This window comes from Ahaetulla prasina, chromosome 2 (genome assembly GCF_028640845.1).
Source record: "Ahaetulla prasina isolate Xishuangbanna chromosome 2, ASM2864084v1, whole genome shotgun sequence".
NCBI classification, from domain to species: domain Eukaryota; kingdom Metazoa; phylum Chordata; class Lepidosauria; order Squamata; family Colubridae; genus Ahaetulla; species Ahaetulla prasina.
In genome coordinates this window covers 173,130,688-173,151,699 of record NC_080540.1, presented here as the reverse complement: position 1 = coordinate 173,151,699, position 21,012 = coordinate 173,130,688, and the positions used below count along the sequence as shown (strand labels likewise).

At 42.0% G+C, this 21,012-nt stretch overlaps 1 protein-coding gene across 1 annotated transcript in view; it reads right to left on the bottom strand.

Annotated features, from left to right (window-relative positions):
• The window catches only part of SYN1 (synapsin I), a 110,538-nt gene that overhangs the window by 64,909 nt on the left and 24,617 nt on the right, over positions 1 to 21,012 (bottom strand). Inside the window, exons 2-6 of the mRNA XM_058171572.1 lie at positions 8,822 to 8,883; positions 4,363 to 4,389; positions 3,273 to 3,282; positions 2,035 to 2,242; positions 991 to 1,080 (exon numbers count right to left, since the gene is read on the bottom strand). Of these exons, the coding sequence (XP_058027555.1) occupies positions 991 to 1,080; positions 2,035 to 2,242; positions 3,273 to 3,282; positions 4,363 to 4,389; positions 8,822 to 8,883 (397 nt within the window). The remainder of the gene's footprint in view (positions 1 to 990; positions 1,081 to 2,034; positions 2,243 to 3,272; positions 3,283 to 4,362; positions 4,390 to 8,821; positions 8,884 to 21,012) is intronic.

Below are 21,012 nucleotides of genomic sequence, written 5' to 3'. Positions count from 1 at the left end.
AGATCACAAGTGTAAATTAATCTCCAGGAGATGCTAAGATGCAAAAAGAGAACACAAATATTATAAATGAGAATAATAATACATTTTCCAAGTTTTCCATAGGGAAAAAAAAGGGGTGTGCTACTTGCAAACACAAGTAGTATGGTGGTAGAGTAATTATTGAATTAAATGGATCCATATTTAGGAACAGTCTACCAGCAAAGTGCAAACTAAACAATCTGAGCCTTTTTATACCCAGAATTATATTTATTGTTCAATATATTACTTTACTTTATTATGTTAGATTCATTAAACTAATATTTTATCTGTTACACTATTAAAGTAAGTATCAAGATTTGTTTTCACCTTTAAGGGAAAACTAATTTTATCATTTAAGAGAAAAAATACTTCTTGCAAGCATTATTGGCAACATAGGAATATTTCACCCCTGCCTTCACTAGATGAAGTCTTTCCTTAGAAAATGCATGAGAAAACGTTTGCTGGTAAATAATAAGTTTATAACAAAACAGATCAGAAAATTGTGGATATGAGTGTGTATATCTCGTGGGCTTCTTGGTTAGGGAGTAGTATCCACTGTCATTGGGTTCTTAGTTCCAACAATAGCTCTAATATGAAGCCCAAATGCAGTCTATGTCCTTTTTTGTACTCATGTTAACCCGGAACGGATGATTAAAAACCCAAATTAGGTGCAGATTCAAATAAGGCCACTTCATTCTGAAGTCAAACCCTGTCATGCATGACTCATCCTTGAACAGGAAAATGAAGACATACTGGCTAAGAAGGAATGACTATGATGTTTTATATCTGAAAACTACATTAATGCTAGCTATATGCATAGATATATACATAAACATGTTCATCCTCGATGGTCCTGCTCAGAAATGGCTACTTGTCCTTTTAATTATTAAAGGAGCCAGAGAATTCAGAATGTGCTACTCTCAGCAAATAATCAGAAAAATCCTCAGCCTTCCACATGCAAGTCCAACTTACCATCTCCTTATGATTGGGATAGTACGTCTGGTCAATGAGGGGGAATTCTTCCGGACCGAGCTTGCGATGCAGGCGGACCATCTGGGCAAACTATTGGAGAGACAGTGCAGTAAGAAACAAGGAAGGTATTTCTAAATCTATTTCCACAAGCTTCTAAGGTTAACTTTACTATATAGACCCCTCCCTTTGCAACTCCTGCCCTTTTCCTTCCCTCTAATCGAGCCTGAGCATGAAAGTTTCTATTAGCAGAACATGTTGCAAATGTCAGAAATCCTACACAACATCTCCCATCATTGGTAACACTTAGCTGACTCCTAGGGAGGCGCTGGCATATTACGCAGCCAGCCTAGACATGCATGACTTGGCCATTTTTGTAATACACTGTCCATGGCCTGTTCCTCAAAGACAAGCTAAAAGGTTCTGCTAATGTGGAATGCAGCATCCAAAGGGATAACTCACTCAACCAAGAAAAATAGTATTACCCATTTCCTTCCAAGTCCAACATACGGTGCCACTCTTTTAAATACATAAAGAGTTTGGGAAGCAGTTAATTCTAGGATCATCTCTTCTAAGCTAGCTTACCTATGAGTTAAGAGAGTTGGCATCTTGGATAGATTAGGTGATGACAAAGAGAAAAGTACTTCTCTGTGGAGAATGTAGCTAATACAACACTGCAATTATTTCAGCACTTTTGTTTATTCAGACATTTTAATTAGTTGACATTGCTTGCTGTGGTTTTTTTTAATTGCTACCTTCTCTGCTTGGAAAGGTGTTGTTTAACTGTTTCTTTAACTGCAGGAATGATAAACGATAACTGAATTTGAACATTTTACAATATCCAAAAGCCGCTTAAAACTAAATTAGTGAAATGTAATAAACCCCTCCCGAATATCTCTTGTGTACAAAATAAAGAAATGAGGCCAAGTCCTCCACCTTGTACGTTCCTTAACTTAAAATATTGAAACTTCTATGTTCAGTTCTAAGGCAGACTCTACAGTGCCATAGATCTGGTTCTTCCCTCAATTATCATCTTCTGCCACTCACCACCCAAGGTTTGTCACAGAAGTTGTACACGGAATGCAAACTGTTGACGCTGGGCACGCCCGCATACTGCAAGCCAATAACAATGCCACGATGATCTCCACCACGAGCCATGCTGTAGGCATGCTGGCGGATCAGGACAAAATCCGGTTTTAGGCTCCTGGAAGAAAAGGTGTGAATATGAAAAGGAAGGAGAGGCAGGATAAAGAATCTAATGCATTTGTCCACAAAACCTGCATTTTAATCTATAGTTTCCATTTTAGGTACCCAAATCAAACCCTCTCGCTCAACGTTTTCACTTTCCTTTGGTCTTCTACTGCCACTGAGAGAGCCATAGAACCTCTGCAGGGTTAGATAAAATAACATATTAAGATACAAAACACAGGAAATTCACAGCTTTTTAAAGTATCCGTGCAATTTGCAAAAATTTGTTTTAAGCAGTCCATTAGTCTTGATTCAAGTTGGTCTCATTTCCTCAGTTGCTGGAGGAAAATGAAATGGTTACTCATTAAAACCCTAGGCTGCCACATTCCCAAGCTCAGGGATAAACAATAACTATGTGTTCAGAGACTATACTAATTTCCAGACAGCACATTGTTTATTCTGCCATCACAATTCAATCTTCATGGGTGGTCAAGCTCTAGTAGAAATTTCCCAGCAATTATCAGTGCATATACGCTCAAGGCTTCTTCCAACACTTTCACTGCAGTCTCTGGGCCATGTCCCATTTGAGGCTATGTCAGATTTGACATAACAAAGATTGATGTATCTTTGTTATGCACCAACGGTATTCAGAGAGGTTGATCTGGCATCAACATTTAGAAACCAGTAGTTAAAACCATTTTATTCATCCAGACGTTTGAATAGATTTAAAGAATAATTGATTGAATTAAATGCATTGGGTCTGAAGAATTTATCTACTGATTTCATCTTTGGCATATTTGCCGATATCCCATGCATCCTGAAGTCTGAATAAAGAAGTACAAAAATACAGCATTATCTGAGTGTGTGCTTGTACTTGTACGTGTACTTCAAAATGCAACCCTTGCATTAAAGAAAACAAACGTTACTTGGAAACTTTCTGTGAAAAGATCAATCACAAGGCTAAAAACTGCAGGTATAATCTGCCAAACCAATCCAGTTCAAGATGGGAAGACTTGTCCCCGCTGTAGTCTTGCTCCAGATTAAAAGTTAAATAAAATCCCTTTAAGTTGAAGCGGCTTCCCCATGACTTTATAAACCCATCCATGTCTACTTAGGGGAAAGAACTGCCAGCATAAACATGCTTACTCCCCAATGCAAATAATACCAGATGTGTCGGGGGATGGGGAAGGGGAGACAGTCCAGATAGAAAATTCAGATTAAGAATGTGATGAGAGAAAAAAAGTGAAAAGCTTCATATTTCCCATGCCATAGCCCTGAATAAGGGGTCACATCTGAAGTTTATTTTGCAAAATTAACCCTGCAACTTCAGTTATCCTTCATTTAGTGGCTTATCTAATTGTTCACCAAGACCCACAGCATATAAAAGAACAAAGGGTCACACAGTAAATTGGTACAGCAATTGTTTAAAGACAGAAGAAAGTTCCATTTTCATCATCTCTGACATTTCATTTTTTAAAAGACTTTGGGCAATTAGTGCTGGGAAAGACTTCCACTTGAGAACATAGCAAGCTTTCATCATACGTTAAAATTACTATTAATGAACGATCTACTTCAACATTGTCCAATCTGATAATTTCCAGATGTGTTAGACATAACAAGGATTTAAGTGCAATACATCTGGAGAAATACATCTATCTCGTACTGCAGGGGCCCTGGATGCCACGATGTAATGAAGGTTTGAAGAAATGTTATAATTTAAATCTTGAGTTAAGTCTTGGGGGTCCCTGGCCACAAAAGGTATTTAAAGGGGTGTGTGGTAAAGAAAAGGTTGAGAACCACTGACACATTGTATGATAGCTTGGAGGCAGGGGAGCACTCGGGAAAAGCAGAACACAAGAAGACTCAAATTTGTGAGTGTTGATTTTTCAAATGCTGCTTAAACAGCTCCAAAGATAGAAGAATAGCTGCAGGGATATATAAGATTATTTAGGAAGTCAAATAATCCCACCGAAACGTCGGATTCTTCAATGACCTTTCAATGGTGGCACTGTGTATATATATTTTATAGTTCTAGAGATGATAACTGCATACTGTAGTGTACTGGATACTAACACTGCACTCTACTGCACAATCTCACTAATCAGAAAAATGTTGGGCAATGGAATAATATTCTCCTCTTGGGTCGACAGGGGCAAATTACACAGAAAAAGGAAAGACTTGTGTAACTGGCAATTTCGTTTAAGTTCCCAACTTCTAGTTCTATAATAGACTTGAATAAACTCAGTGCACAATTTTTAACACACTACTTAAGCATCCAGATGAAAGATTGTTTCTTCAGTAGCCAAAATCAAACTCGATATTTCTCCTTAAATACATTAAAGCCTAATGAACAATCAATACATAAACACAGGTAGTCCTCGACTTAAGACCACAAGTCGAGCTTCAAATTTCTGTTGTTAAGTGAAATATTTGTTAAGTGACTTTTGCCTGGCTATGCCTGATGCAGCGTATGAGGCTAGAGAATCGTTGCCTATTGGCTTATAAATGAGTGGCCATCATTGGCCAACAGGTGATAGCTGCTATATAAGTAGCAGCTGTGAGTGAAGTTGGTTTGTTCGGGAATATTGCCCTATTTTTACTCGCTGTTAGTTTGTTGTTAATAAAGGATTATTGCTAACCGTCAAGCCTCCATTCCCTTCTTCATTCTTTGAATGAAGCACTGGCGACGAAGGTGGGATTCCTGAGGCGACGGTTGAGTACTGGTTACGGTAGGGGAGTTTATTTATCCTCTATCCTTGTCAATCCACATTGCTCCATGGCGGCTAAGATATCTTTCGCTCCCTATGACCCGGCCTACGAGACGTGGGATGCGTATGTTGAGCGTTTTGACTGTTATCTCCTAGCCAACGATTTCACCGAGCTCTCAGGAGATAGGAAACGCGCCCATTTCCTGAATGCCTGTGGCCCACAAATGTTTGCAACGGCCAGAGCTCTGTTGGCTCCTCAATCAGTTTCTGCGGTGCCTTGGGCCACCTTGATGGGCACATTGCGAGCTCATTATGCGCCAGCTCCTTCGCGCATTTCCAGACGGTTTGCCTTTCGCCAGAGGGTCCAAATGGACGAAGAGTCCATCAACTCGTATATGGCTTCTCTCCGGACCGCTGCTATAGAGTGTGAGTTCCCTAACTTGGATGACTCCCTTCTTGAGCAGCTGGTGTGCGGTGTGAGGAGTTTGAGATTGCAACGCCGTCTTTTATCTAGAACGGACATTACCCTCCAGTCTGCCTTGGATGAGGCACGTGCCTATGAAATGTCAGAGAAGTCATCGGCGGAGATGCATAGGGTTCCGGCCATGCATACGGTGGCCCACTCTGCTTCCATTCACCATGATGATGTTCTCTCCGAGGAATTCGAGGGTGAGGAAGACGAGGTGGGTCGCCTCCGAGTAGCCCCGGGAGCCAAGCGACCAACAGAGCGGAAACCACAGACGGCGCTGTGCCTGGGATGCGGAGAGAATCACCCTCGCTCGTTGTGTCGTTTCAAAACTGCAGTTTGCTGCAAATGCGGCAGCGGGACATCTGGCTCGGGTTTGTCGTTCTACCCCACTGGACAATATTCCGTCAGGTCCTCGTCCGGCTAGACGGTTCCAGAGAGGTCCTCCTGTGTCCCAAGATGATTGTTTCACCGTGAACCGAGGAAACACCAACCCTGCAGTGTCGATCAGCCAGGCTTCGACTGGCTCCAACAAGAAAATTTTTCTTACTATCAAGATGGAGGGTGCCCTGTAAAATGGAGGTGGACACAGGCTCTTCTAAATCTATTATTGCCTGGAACACCTTACAGAAGATAGCTCCAAGCTTCACTGAAAGTCGGTTGACTGCCTGTACCACCAGACTGAAGGACTATCAGGGGAACGATATTCCCATTCTTGGAGGTGCCCGCCTTCGGGTGGCGAAAGGTGTTTTCTCCGGTCGCCTCCCATTGCTTGTAGTTAAGGGTGACCTACCCAGCTTATTGGGATTGGATTGGTTCTCAGCATTGGGCCTTAACATCACAGGCATTCATTCTACCACCACAGATGGGTTCGAGGCCCTGATGTCTGAGTTTGCTGAGGTATTTGCTGATTCCCTGGGTCAATATAAGGGCAACCCTATATCTCTAAACCTTGATCCCCAGGTGTCTCCTATTAGGCTTAAGCCTCGACGGGTGCCTTTTGCGCTGCGTCCAAGGTGGACAAGGAACTGGATAAGTTGATTGCGCAAGGGTGCTGGAGCCCACCGACCACTCTAAGTGGGAGACTCCTGTTGTCACCCCATTAAGCCGGATGGTTGATGCGCATCTGTGGTGATTTTAAATGCACATTGAACCGTGCTTTGCAGGCACACCCTTATCCAGTTCCTGTAGTCCAACACCTTCTCCACTCTTTGGGCCAGGGGTCTATCTTTGCTAAGTTAGATATGGCACAAGCATATCAGCAGCTTCCTGTGGATGATGCCACGGCTGCACAAACCATTGTCACGTCTACACTGGCTTGGGCATGTCGTGAGAATGGCTGATGGTCAGATTCTGAAAGATCTTCTGTATGGAGAATTAGTGCAGGGAAAGTGCCTCAGAGGGAGACAGCTGCGATATAAGAATATCTGCAAGAGGGACCTAAAGGCCCTGGGAATGGACATTAACAACTGGGAAACCTTGACTGCCGATCATTCAGCTTGGAGGCTAAAGACGCATGGCCTTCTCCAATTCAAAGAGACATTTGTTCAGCAGGCTGGAGGTAAAGAGGCAGTCCCGGAACCAGCGAAATCTGGGGGCTAGGCAGGAGACAGAATGTATCTTCCCTCAGTGTGGAAGGGATTGTCACTCTCGAATTGGCCTTTCTAGCCACACTAGATGCTGTTTCCAGAGCACAATACCTTAGTCTTTTGAGACTGAAGGATGCCAATAGAAAAAATAGAAATCACGAGTAGATATGTGTGCCCACTTTAGTGGGCACATTAACGAGGATATGAAAAGAGTTCCCAACTAGCTGTCCCCAGAGCACTGGTGATATCATTGTTATTATCACTTGAACCATTTGTATGGTTTGCCTTAATCATGATTATATTAAATGGTTAAAAATGGTCTGGCTGCACATATAAGACTAAACTACTTATTTGTTAGATGTATACTCCATTCCAAAGCCAAGAGCTCAACTTAATATACATTGCATTTTTTCTTTTTGTTTCCCCTCAAACAATCAACCTGTGCAATAAATTGGGCTGAGAGACAATGACTGGCCCTTGGTTAAAAATGAACCTAGGCCTCCCTAGTTCTAATCCCACATTTTAACTACTACAATCCAGTTTTGAGTCACGATCACATGAAGATCATCTAAAAGTCTAGACTAAAAATAATCTCTAGTGTAGACAGAAGTTCACCAACCCCATAAATCATGTACGATAGGACTGTAAGGGTTGGAAAAAACTAATTTTGGAACTTCCCTAGAGTAGAAAAACAGGATGGGATTCCCGTCAGGCTTACTTACTTTGAATTCGTTCTTGGTTTCATTTTAAGGGCAGAAATATAGACTCTACATTTAAACACCACTCCTCCTTGGTCTTTATCCAATGGATTCTCAGCAGAAAAATATAATCTAAATGGTGAGGTAACTTCCTTGAAATATATCTTGCTCATCATGTCTAACCTTCTCAAGCAGTGTGTATTTTATGTTGTATTCTCAATTCAAACCGAAAGGTCTGAAGACCACATTTTAAGTTCAATAAACTGCCATTCAAATGAGACAACATTGAAACCTAAGCAAACATTCCATGTAGACTTACCCTTAACCAAAGGTGCATCTAAAACACTCCCTAAATTCCTCATAAGGCAATATGAATTTCAGCATCAAGCAATGTTTGTTCCCCTCCACAAAAAACTTGCAGCAGAACCATGGTTCTATGTAGTTCCACAACATTACCTCTGTGGGTAAGCAATCTAGTTTAATATATCTGAAGCCGGAGTAAAACTAATATTTGCAACCTACTTGCAGGCAGAGGGAGTTTCTTCTCCCATTGAAAACAACTCCATTTTCTCCCTCTCGACAGTTCTAGGGCTTCACTTGCATGCAATTATTTCACTGGTCTTTTAAAGTGAAAGGTAGTTTGGAGGCTTTGCAGCACCCTGTCGTAATACTGTTCTACCAGACAGAGGCACATAACATAAACTAAGACTGTGGACACAGACACTCGTTATTTATTTGTTTCTCCTTTTGTGCAGAACAGGAATAAAAAGATTTTGGTTCCTCCGAGGTCAGCCATGGCTAAAGGTAGGTAGGTCATTTGGCATTTGATTGAATGGCATTTCTCTCGGCTCGCTCAGCCACAGTTGTGTCACCTGGGCTCGACAATTTCTTTACATCCTCCATTACTGTTTCAAGGTCAATATAATATAATAATATAACAACTGCAAGTTGGCTTTAAGCTACTTTTGAAGCTCAGGTCAGGCATCCCATAAAAGGGGTTAATGCACAACAAGCAAGTACAGAACTGCATATTCTTAGAACAGAATGTACTGGTGTTACTTAACTCCAGTTACGGCCAGCCCTAGTTGGAAATTGGAAATTGCAGCCCAACAATACCTGGAAAACTATATGGTTGAAACTCTGATAAGTATTCCAGAAGTCAGTCCCTAATGCTTGTTTCCAGACTTACCTGTTCAACCTTGATGTCCAATTCTCCATGAAGTTTCTTCCCCTTGAAATATTTTGCCCTGGAAAAAGGAAATGACATCATAATGTTTAAATTACCCCCAAGTCAGATTGTTCTTCAAGGTATGAGTCCAGATTGAGCCAATATACATACTTACTCCTAATAACACATGAAGGCAACATCTATACTGTACTACAAAGGGGATGAATCTAAGCTGAGCCTGATAAGCCAAGAAGTATCGGTTTGAACTGATGCCACATTTTAACCTCTTTTAAACCACCATTTTCTATTGCCTTGGTAAATCTGGAGGAACCCAAAACACCTAAGAAAAGGGCAGCTTTGAACTACGTTTCACCAGATTTTCTTCTGGTATCTTTTGCTCAGGAATGTTCCACCATTAGCCAGCATCATCTCTAAATACAAGTAAACATCCCCGCTTATATTCAAAATGTCTGCCAATCCATCAATTTGGTTCCCATCCAAGGACTCATAAGTGATGTGGCCTCATCTGAGTTTTTCCAAACCTTTTTTAAAAAATGGAAAATCTTTTAGAATATAAATATGGTTGGATGTAGTAAATGTGCCATGATAACTTGTTCGCTTCTAAGGGAGAAGTCATTATTATTATTTTTTCTCCAGACAGCACTTCTACCTAGAGAGGCAAAGCCATGCTTAATTTATTTATTTATTTATTTATTTTATTAGATTTTTATACCGCCCTTCTCCTGAAGGACTCAGGGCGGTGTACAGCCAAATATTAAAAAGCCCACAATATACACATTAAAAACAAAACTAAAACAAGCATATTACAAATGGCCGAGAATTTAAAACAATTTAAAATTTTAAAATTATTAATAGTCCCAATTAAAATTAATAAGACAGGATTGGAGAATTACACAGGATTGGAGAATTACACACACACAAATCAGAACAGAAATCTCTCAGAAGCTTCTTGCTGACCATGGGAAAGATCACTAAGGAGGCAGACCATTCCAGGGGTGAAATCCAGCAGGTTCTAACAGGTTCTGAAGAACTGGTAGCGGAAATTTTGAGCAGTTCAGAAAATCAGCAAATACCACCTCTGGCTGGCCCCAGTGTGGGGTGGGAATGGGGATTTTGCAGTATCCTTCCCCTGGAGTGGGGTAGGAATGGAGATTTTGTAGTATCCTTCCCCCGCCACTCCCTCCAAGCCATGCCCACCAAGCCACACCACGCCCATCAAGCCTTGCCCACAGAACCGGTAGTAAAGAAATTTGGATTTCACCACTGGACCACTCCTTTCTATGTCCCCTTTTATGATATTCTTTTTTTTCCCACCCTTTCCTTCCTGTCCATCAAGTTGCTAAGAAAAAAATAATTCACTCCTGCCAAGGACTAAAATAGAGACTTTCACCGAGCTTTAGAAACACTGTCAAGGCTGCCAACGTTTGCATTAATATCAGCTAGACAACTGAATTAAGGGTTTTCTTCACAAACCAACCTCACTGGACTTCACAAGAGCCTGCTATTCAATGGAAACTCCGTGGGACAATTGTTGCAATGAATTGTGATTAATGCGCTATTTATAAATTAAGTGTTACTTAATGCAGCTATCAAAGGCAAGTACTATACCTCACTTCCATGGAACAACTCACCCAGCCATGCAGTAAGTTTTGTGACTTTATCATTCCCTCCAGTCCGAATTATATCCAGTTTAATTGCAAAAGCCAAATTAAACAAGCAAGACTTCCCTCCAATCCAGAAAGCAATTCCAGGAAGAAAATACAAGTTCACAAGGGGCCTTTCTTCTCCTTGTGACAACTGCCCTCCCCCACCGCATCTGGTAGTTGGCCCCATGCTGAGAGGCCTAAATATATCAAAACTCTTCCAACAGACATTTCTAACATAAGTTTTTAGGGCTGGCCAGTACTTTTATGGTTCAACTGTAAAATCACTAAGTAGGTTAAGTTTAGCCACGACATTCCTAACTAAACTCATGATCTGAGAGACTGAGCATTTTGCTTGACGGGGCAAAAACAACAGTGTCCCCCTAAGTGGCTGGCTTTCATTTAATTTTCTATAAATCTGAGCTTATTGCTCTAAAACAGAGAAAAACAGATGGGAAAAAAAGCTAATTAACATCTAAGCAGGAGGCCAACCTGCTCTTCTTCCCTCAACCTGCTCTTCTTCCCTCTACAAAGAACTCTCACTAACATCTGAAACTCACTGTCAGAAGCTGCAAGGATACTAATTTAAAAAATCATTGCCAAATCCTTTTGAACAGTTCCCCTCTAGAAGGTATTTAGGACAGACTGATGTTCAGTCAAACTGATGTTCCTCAGACACTCTCATACTGCCTGCTGGAGGATTCTTAATGATTCATTATCCCCCATTAATTAGTTAATTAATGGAAAAATGCATTAATGCCATTGTATTATCACCGCTAAATAATGCCAATAATTATACAATGACACAAATTAATGGCATGTAGTTTTATGCCATGATTTGTTATGAATCAACATGTCGGAATGATGTAACACATGAGACCCAGGTGAAAGAGGCAGAAAGGTTGCTCAGATAAAGATTTCAGTTTGTTCGGCATGTGAAATGCACCAGAATTAAGACTTTGAAGAAAACAAAAGTTTGCCATTTCTCACAAGAAAAGATGGTTTCTAAATCAACCGATAGGTCCCATGTAGAAAAGTACCAGGTGGTATGAGAAACACACAAACTTGAAACTTTCCAAGTTTTCATGGACTGAACAAGTCTTATTATGTGGCATAAAATGCAAGGGGATTGTAGTCTTTTGGAGCTTTCACGCAGAAATGGGTGCAATATATGGTGAGCCTCCCATCTGAATTCTTTTGGAACTTGGATCACACACACACACTGCTCACCAAAATAGCCTTTTTTAAGGCTTCCAGGGAGGAAGGGAAGGAGGGAGGGAGGTACCCAGTGGTGGGATTCAAATAATTTAACTGGTTCTCTGCCCTAATGATTTCTTCCAACAACCAGTTCACCAAACTCCTCAGAAAGTTAACAACCGGTTCTCCTGAAGTGGTGCAAACTGGTTGAATCCCACCACTGAAGGCACCATTGCTTCAAGATATCCATGTGACTCTTAAAAGAACAATAGCCTGAAAAAGGCAGGCTATCTTAATGGATAGAGGAGAGGTATCAAAATGGCACTGATGGTCAGAAGCTCTTCTTCCAAGTCATTTTCAAAGTATGCCCAGCCCTAAAAAACAATATAGTCACTCTAGCTAAACTAGTTACTATCTGTTTTGCCCGAGACACTGAGGTTCAGTACATCTTCAGAGAAAAGAAGAAAAGGTGACTTCTGCTTCTATATTACTAGGAACTCCCTTCTTATCTCTTCTGTTTTTCTGAGCACAATCATCAGCTGGGTGGAGAAGGTAACTTAAAGCCAGTCTCTTTCAGGACTGCTGCCTTCCTTTATTTTTCCTGCTTTCCTCTGTAGAAAGTTAGCACCCACCTGCCTCCTAGAAGAATGAAACATTTTAGAAAATATTTAAAAGGCAGAATATATTTCCCTGGATGAGAAATGGAGAAACACGTTTTAAGGACAAAGCAGCTCCCTGCAGCTTCCTGCCTCCCCCCACCTTTGTCAATGGGCCAGAGACAGAAACTCATTCTCCCCACCTTTGTCAATGGGACCATCATCTGCAACACAATAGGACCCATCTAGCAACTGAAACTCACCACATGACACCTGGGAAGATTATATCAGCCAGCAAGGCTAGTTAAGACCCCCACCCCCTGGTAGTCTGACAACCAATCAGGATACTCTTCCTGTGCCCCAGAAAGTTCAAAGCTCAGAAAAAGCATAAAGCCAGGGAGCGCACAGGATCTCATCCCTTTTCTGTTCAGGATCTCAAGCCATGTGATCCTGGCCACCATTAAACCATCTTTCCAAGCAGCCTCCATGTTTCCAGTGTCTTTGTCCCCACTTGGAACTGAACCCAGATGGATATTTCTTCCAACACCTCTTTTCTCAAGCAAACTTGTTTTACATTTAAACATCTGGCTTTATCATTTGGGAAGGGATTTTCTAATTAAAATGAAAAATTGTAACTCCCTAATTATTGTCTTAAGATTCCCTCATCCTGTTTACTGCCCATTATTAGGGTAGCATTAAAATCATCTTTAAAACATGGGGGAAACTTTCCCTTCCCTAAGGACAGCCTTGCCATTTAATCCAGTATTATTATTTTTTGTCACAACAGTATACGCAAACATTGACATAAAACAACAACACATCATATAAATATATATATAAGCAAAGGTATGCAACAACTATATTAATTTGATATAATGAAAGGGAACAATAGGACAGGAACGGTAGGCACTTTTGTGCTCTTATGCACGCCCCTTAATTTTTAACGAAGCCAGAAGTATTCTGGCTTCGTTGAAAACAGCCCATTTGCAAGTTTCACAAGCAAGGAAAAACACCAAGGGGCATTCCATTCCCTGCTGTTTGTCCCAATGCCAGGCCAAAATAGGTGCCAGCATTCATGAAAATCATTACTCCTTGTGAAAGAAGCTTTTTTCCTACCTTAATCTTAGGAGTAACCAAATTCCCTAAGGAATTTAGAGGGGTGGGGGAGAAATGAAGGTCAGTGGCTTGGAAAAAAAAGTCCCTGAGCTTGTTTCCAGCAACACAAACGCTCCTTCTCTTATATTTTACAAAATGGCAAACAGAAGGACCCCTATAAGAAAACATCTTCTATTATATATATTTTTTTTTGCCCAATGCCCTCTGAACCAGCGTTTTACAATCAGTGGTGCATGTATCCTGGAACTTAGGTGAGATGCAGGCATACCCTGCTAACTGCAACAGAATGAAGGGTAAGAGTTTCTGACGGAGGCATTTCATACTGCAAGGGAAAAGAGATTCTTAAGATGCCCCTCCTGCAAAGAAAAAATAAAGTACAGAATCAAAACCATTGTGAACTCCGGGGGGTACATGGGCCAACTGAACATAACCAGTCACATGAAGAACAGCTGATACTCTGCAGTAAAAATGGGAAGCATTGGCTGTAATAGCCAACAGCAGGGAGTGAGCCATTTCGGACACTACATTTCCCTGGATCTACTTTGACGGGCATCTAACTGTGACTTTTCATGCTGCTTCCTAGGGTATTCTTAAGTGTCCTGGTCCCAAATCTGTGATTCTGCCCAGCCACCAGGCCAACATAATGAACCAATGCTCAGTTCTTAGCAGCCTGCTCAAGAATGAGAAGGCCCTTGCCTGGAAACCAGGGGTGAAATCCAGCAGGTTCTGACAGGTTCTGGCAAATCAGTAGCAGAAATTTTGAGTAGTTTGGAGAACTGGCAAATGCCACCTCTGGCTGGCCCCAGAGTGAGGTGGGAATGGAGATTTTGCAATATCCTTCCCCCAGGAGTAGGGAGGGAATGGAGATTTTGCAATATCCTTCCCCTGCCACACCCACCAAGCCACACCAAGCCATGCCCACAGAACCGGTAGTAAAAAAAATTGGATTTCACCCCTGCTGGAAAGTCTTCTGCCTGTTAAGAGCATGCCCTTCTCTGCCCAGACACTGAGCACCAAGAACATCTGTATCTCTTTCACAGCCACAACGGATGGGGAAAAAGTTCCTCATATGGGCAATCTTTGTATTGTTTTAGGCAGTACTGAGGTGTGGAGCCAACATTGGACAGCAGAGAGATCGCATCAAAAAACATGCTATTAAGTTTATATTTATCATAAAAGATAAATATAATACCCAAGTGGCTATAAATATATAAATGTCTTTTTGGGAAGGAATGGCTTTTTCTTTCTATTTTTATTGTACCATAGAATGTGTAAGATATAAATGATCCTAACAAACAGGAAGCAGCAGGTGAAGCTAAGCAGGATCACATCAAATACCTGTACAATTAGCACAGGGGCCCCCCAAGGTTGTGTGCTCTCCCCATTTCTCTTCCCTCTGTATATCAATGACTGCATCTCCAACGATCCATCTGTTAAACTACTGAAGTTCGCAGATGACACAACAGTGATTGGTCTCATTCGAGACAATGACGAATCTGCATATAGACGAGAGGTCGAATGACTAGCCTTGTGGTGCGACCGAAACAATCTGGAACTGAACACACTCAAAACCGTAGAAATGGTGGTAGACTTTAGGAGAAACCCTCCCGTACTTCCACCTCTCACAATACTAGACAACACAGTATCAACAGCAGAAACCTTCAAATTTCTAGGTTCTATCATATCGCAAGAGCTAAAATGGACAGTTAACATCAAAAACATCATCAAAAAAGGACAACAAAGAATGTTCTTTCTGCGCCAACTCAGAAAGCTCAAACTGCCCAAGGAGCTGGTGATCCAGTTCTACAGAGGAATTGTTGAGTCTGTCATTTGCACCTCTATAACTGTCTGGTTTGGTTCTGCAACCCAACAAGAAAGACACAGACTTCAGAGGATAATTAGAACTGCAGAAAAAATAATTGCTACCAACCTGCCTTCCATTGAGGACCTGTATACTGCACGAATCAAGAAGAGGGCTGTGAAAATATTTACAGATCCCTCACATCCTGGACATAAACTGTTTCAACTCCTACCCTCAAAACGACGCTATAGAGCACTGCACACCAGAAAAACTAGACACAAGGCCATCATCCTGCTAAACAAATAATTCCCTCAACACTGTCAAACTATTTACTAAATCTACACTACTATTAATCTTCTCATCGTTTCCATCACCCATCTCTTTCCACTTATGACTGTATGACTGTAATTTTTGTTGCTTATCATAAAGTGTTAAATTATACCCTATGACTATCATTTGTGTTGTAAATGTTAAATGTTGTACCTTGATGAAGATATCTTTTCTTTTATGTACACTGAGAGCATATGCACCAAGACAAATTCCTTGTGTGTCCAACCACACTTGGCCAATAAATTCTATTCTATTCTATTAAAAACTATCTCTAGTCTAACAGCAATGCCAGTCTTTGTAAGATGGTGCCCTCTAGTGTCACAAACTGGAATTGACTTACTGACGAGTAAGTCAAACAAGCAGGTTAGGACTTTGCTTCCTGTTCTATCAAGTCTAGACATAGTACCAGTGTTTCTCAGTCTTGGCATCTTTAAGCTATATGGACCTCAATTTCCAGAATTCCCCAGCCAGCAATACTGGCAGCAATGCCAAGGTTAAAAAACATTGCATAGTACAATAGCGCAACTTCACAAGCTGTTCCTCCATTTACCAAATGTCAGCAGAGACTGCTGCAGTCAGAAACAGACCAAATATGCTGAAGATTCAAACCACTGAACGCAAGGCTGGTAGCTGTGAGAAACACCCTAGACCAGGGGTCTCCAACCTTGGCAACTTTAAGCCTGGCAGACTTCAACTCTCAGAAATTCTGGGAGTTGAAGTCCGCCAGGTTTAAAGTTGCCAAGGTTGGAGACCCCTGCCCTAGACCAGGGCAAGCAGCAAGTCACAGGTTCAGACCATACTGTACAGCAAAGCCTAGGGTTGTCTAAATTTTCCCAAGGAAGGATATGTCTGGCTCTTTTCTGGTATATAAAATAGGTTCATTCAGTCCAATCTATCATGGAATAAATGAGTATTTCATTATTTCCCACCTAAAAATGGTAGGACCCTGATGGTTTTCAGCAGGAAACCGCAGAACTATGCCAGCATGTCAGAGCTGGCTGAAAATGAGGGGCAAGTCTATTACATATGGACCATGGTCCATAAATTGCCCATTTGGCCATATAAATACCACTTTATTTATTTATTTTTTGTTTTATATCCCACCTTTATTGTTTTTTTTATAAATAATTTGTGACAATGAACACATACGTTACTCCTCTGTCCTATTCTCCTCAACAACCCTATAAGGTAGAGTTGGGGAACTATGTCCCGTTTATGACTTGTGGACTTCAACTCCCAGGATTCCCATGCTGGCTCAGGAATTCTGGAAGTTGAAGTCCACAAGTCATGAAAGGCCCATAGTTCCCCACCCTGCTGGTGAATTGAGCTGAGGGAGCAAGGTTACCCAGCTAGCTTTCATGCCTGGGGTGGGTCCAGAACTTAAGTCTCCTGGCTTCTAGCCTGGAGACTGAAGTGGCTGTCCACATTCCCCACAAATACCTTTGAAATCTGTGCTTATATTTCAGACATATGTAAGTTATATGTAGTTATAATATCAACAAATACTGGACCATCTCCAGACCTGATTCTCCACTAGTATTCTTTACTTTCTGACATGTTAAGGAATTGATAAACCTCTACTTCTCCACTACAAATCACCTCCTCCTTTTTATGTCAGTTCTTCTAAATTTTGATACTACAGTCCATGGAGATTCTCAATCATCCAATTCACAGGGTTTTTTTTAATTTGCATTTATATCCCACCCTTCTCCGAAGACTCAGGGCGGCTTACACTATGTCAAGCACCTATGTCCCAAAGATGCTTTTTCCAAAAGGCAACTGGACTTTCTTGAAGACGTTTTGCTTCTCATCCAAGAAGCTTCTTCTGATCAGATCAGCTTCTGCTCAGAGCTGAAGAAGCTTCTTGGAAAAAAAGAAAAGACAAAAAGTCCAGTTGCCTCTTGAAAAAGCACCTTTGGTACTACAGACAAACAAGAGACGGTTTTCACAGCCAAAAGCGAGCCCTGTAATTTACCAAACACAAATAAAGGAAAGAGGGCCTGCAGCTGGCCTGCCGTTTTCCCGCCAGAGTAGAGGTGTCCAACCTTGGCAACTTTAAGCCTGGAGGACTTCAACTCCCAGAATTCCCCAGCCAGCAAAGCAAAGCAAAGCTGGCTGGGGAATTCTGGGAGTTGAAGTCCTCCAGGCTTAAAGTTGCCAAGGTTGGAGACCCCTGCGCCAGAGGACACTGCACCATTCTTCCCACAAAAGAAACACGACTGCTCTTGCTCAACTACAACTCCCAGCAGCACCAGCCCAGCACGCAGCGTTTTGAGGCATGCTGGGAGTTGTAGTTCCGCAGCTCAACTCGAGGGACCGGGTAGAATTTACCGGGAATCTTGCCGGGAGCCTTGAATCCTATTTTTGTTTTAAAAGAAAGGGGTCACTCCAGATTTTCCTCTTCCATCGAGCCCAGCCTCTGATGTTTTCCCGGCAAGCTGTTTCCATTTACGCTCCCGGGATGTTTCACGACCGATGCCGCGGTGGTCTCCCATACTAATAGTCTCAGCCCATTTAGCTTCGCAGCCCACTCACGGGCGATCATCCTGTTGGGCATCTTTTCTCCGGGCTATCGAGATTTTTCCCCCTTCCCTATGCCAAATGTAGACTTCCTGAAAATATAGCGAAAAATGCAGCGCCCCGTTCTTTTGAAAAAATGAAACTCCAGCCATGTATTTGTAGCCTATGACTACCATTAAGTGTTGTACCATTAAGTGTTAAATTTGTACCCTATGACCATCATTAAATGTTGTACCTTGATGAAGATATCTTTTCTTTTATGCACACTGAGAGCATATGCACCAAGGCAAATTCCTTGTGTGTCCAATCACACTTGGCCAATAAAAAAATTCAATTCTATTCTATTCTATTCTATTCTATTCTATTCTATTCTATTCTATTCTATGTAACCGCGGCCGTCTTTACCATTTAGGGCAGGGATTAGTATACAATACCGGTAGTACCACCAAACCTCTTATTGCGGAGCTGTGTCGCCCTCTAGGACGGAGCATTTACCTCTCCCCCCACCACCACTTTCACAACCCCTCCCAATCCTGAATAGGTTTTTTCCCTCCCCCATCCCTCCTCTCTCTTTCTCCCCGCCCCCCCTCCCATTTCCGTAACGGATTGGGAGCATCGCGAAGACGCCCCCACACAGCTTTCTGACTCACTAGGATTAGTCGAGTCGGAGGGTGGGGGGATGAAGAGAGAAGGAAAATAACTGCTTTAGCCATGCGACAAATTTGGAGGAGGGGATCTGCTGGTCGCAAGATGCTTGTGCTGCGCGTGGATTCTTCCCCACGCGCAGGCACGCGTGGAGCAAGCCCGCAGCCCTCTCCAGCTAGCCTGAAAAAAATCTACCAAGCTAAAGCCCGAGAGCAACCGATGGGGATTCCCACGTCAACGCTCTTGCGGTGCCCGGGGCCCCGGCGTATAGATCCCGCTTTGGCGCAAAGCTCTACATCCTTCCCTTTGCGTTCATTTGCTGCATTGCTAAGCCCAGGTCTGGGCCACCCGCGCGCGAAAGGGCCACTTTTCCCAAGAGGACTCGGCCCCTGTTTTGCTTCACTGACATCTTGGTATCAAGATCCGCGTGCAGCCTTGCAGGATCGCAACTCCCATAATCCCCAGTCAGATGGGCCAAAGGGAATTAGATTCCCAAGCTGCCGGAAGGCGCTGAACGGGAGAAAGCTGCAAGTCAGAGCAGCTGTCATAGCTAAATATATCCATATTCCCTGTTCGCGGTTATCTCTGCAACAGCAATTGCGTTTCTAAAGCCGTTCTCTTGTTTTTCCCTAGATAATATCTACAATCAACTACAATACAGCGATCCTTCTAGAATTTGCAGCCTGTCTCTAAAATGCTGCTCCAGAAACAGCTACTACCATTTGTCCAACAGGGATGTCAATTTGCATTTTCCTTTTTAGCTGCAGGAACAGGAGCTAAATCAAGGAGGCACGTATTCCCGTTCTCTGCACAATCCTTTCACATGCACTTCCTAAGGGAACTATTTATTTATTTATTTATTTTGTCACAACATCATATAAAAAGATTATATAGTATATAAACATATATATGAGTAAATATTAGGAGGTATAAGCATATATATATAGGAAGTAGAAAAGAAAAACAATAGGACAGGAACGGTAGGCACGTTTGTGCGCTTATGCATGCCCCTTAAACTACCCTGTGTTTGTGCAAGTCCAGCTACATTTCTGGATTTTAACCTGCAAAGACAATCCTGGGGATGCATTTGCCATCTACTACATATCGTGTCATTCACTTGTGACCTTTATACAAGACCCTGAAATCTTTCAGATTTTTGCAGAATTGGCTGCAACACTTTTGGGTAGTCTTCCCTTATGCGTTCTGCAAAATATATCTGCACAGTTCTGAGCTATCATGAAGCCATCCTGTTTTCCACTGTAAGATAAAATCTCAAGTGGATCCACCGCTATATGCTGTAGTTTACTTGTTTGGTGCTGGTGCACCATTTAACCCTTAGCGTTCCTCCGGCCTGGCATTCAGAGTTGAGAGCCTGTTTTTATGCTTCTTTGCCACTTACGGTACATTTCAATCTTCACAATGTATTATGGCGCAGCTCTTCTTTCTGAGTCTTTTTTTTTTTTTTAAATGCAAGCTTTTGTGACTGATCACTTGATGGATCCTAAGCCTTCCCCACCCTGCTGAAGAGTCAAAAAAAAAAAAAAAAGCTCCAGTTTCCCAGAGATATGGGCAAAGTAGTGCCCTGACTGAAATGGATTATGTATCTTTTAATAGTAAAAGGTAGAGGAAGAAAATGCTTGATCTTTTCCTTATTTTTCCTTTTATCTACTTCCCAAGACGGTGGTGATAAGGGAAAAATGGAAGGAGGGAATGCTATGTCGAGGGCCTCTGGTGGCTCAGACTGCTAAGACAGCCTGTTATTAACAGCAGCTGCTTGCAATTACTGCAGGTTCAAGTCCCACCAGGCCCAAGGTTGACTCAGCCTTCCATCCTTTATAAGGTAGGTAAAATGAGGACCCAGATTGTTGGGGGCAATAAGTTGACTTTGTATATAATATACAAATGGATGAAGACTATTGCTTAACACAGTGTAAGCCGCCCTGAGTCTTCGGAGAAGGGCGGGATATAAATGAAAATAAAACAATAAAACAAAACAATGTTTGCTCCCTTGAAGGAAAGGCAGGATGTAAATTAAATAAATAAGTGTACGGTGTCATATTCTGGCAACAGGCCAGAAGAAAAAAATTATAACTGAGCCAAGAGAAAAATTACTGGCAGGAATCTGTCAGTGAGACCTAATTTATGCTGCAGAGCACCGCCCTGACCATTAACAGGCGTGCTTTTCAATGAGAAACATGCTCCATGCGAGATTGCTTTGCTACACAATTTGCTTTCTTGCTGCAATTGCGTAGCAAAACTGGAAACCATTCATAAGCAGCCTTGGGGAAAGAGACTGAAAAGCAGCCACCGTGACTAGGACATGCAGTTTTATAACATTA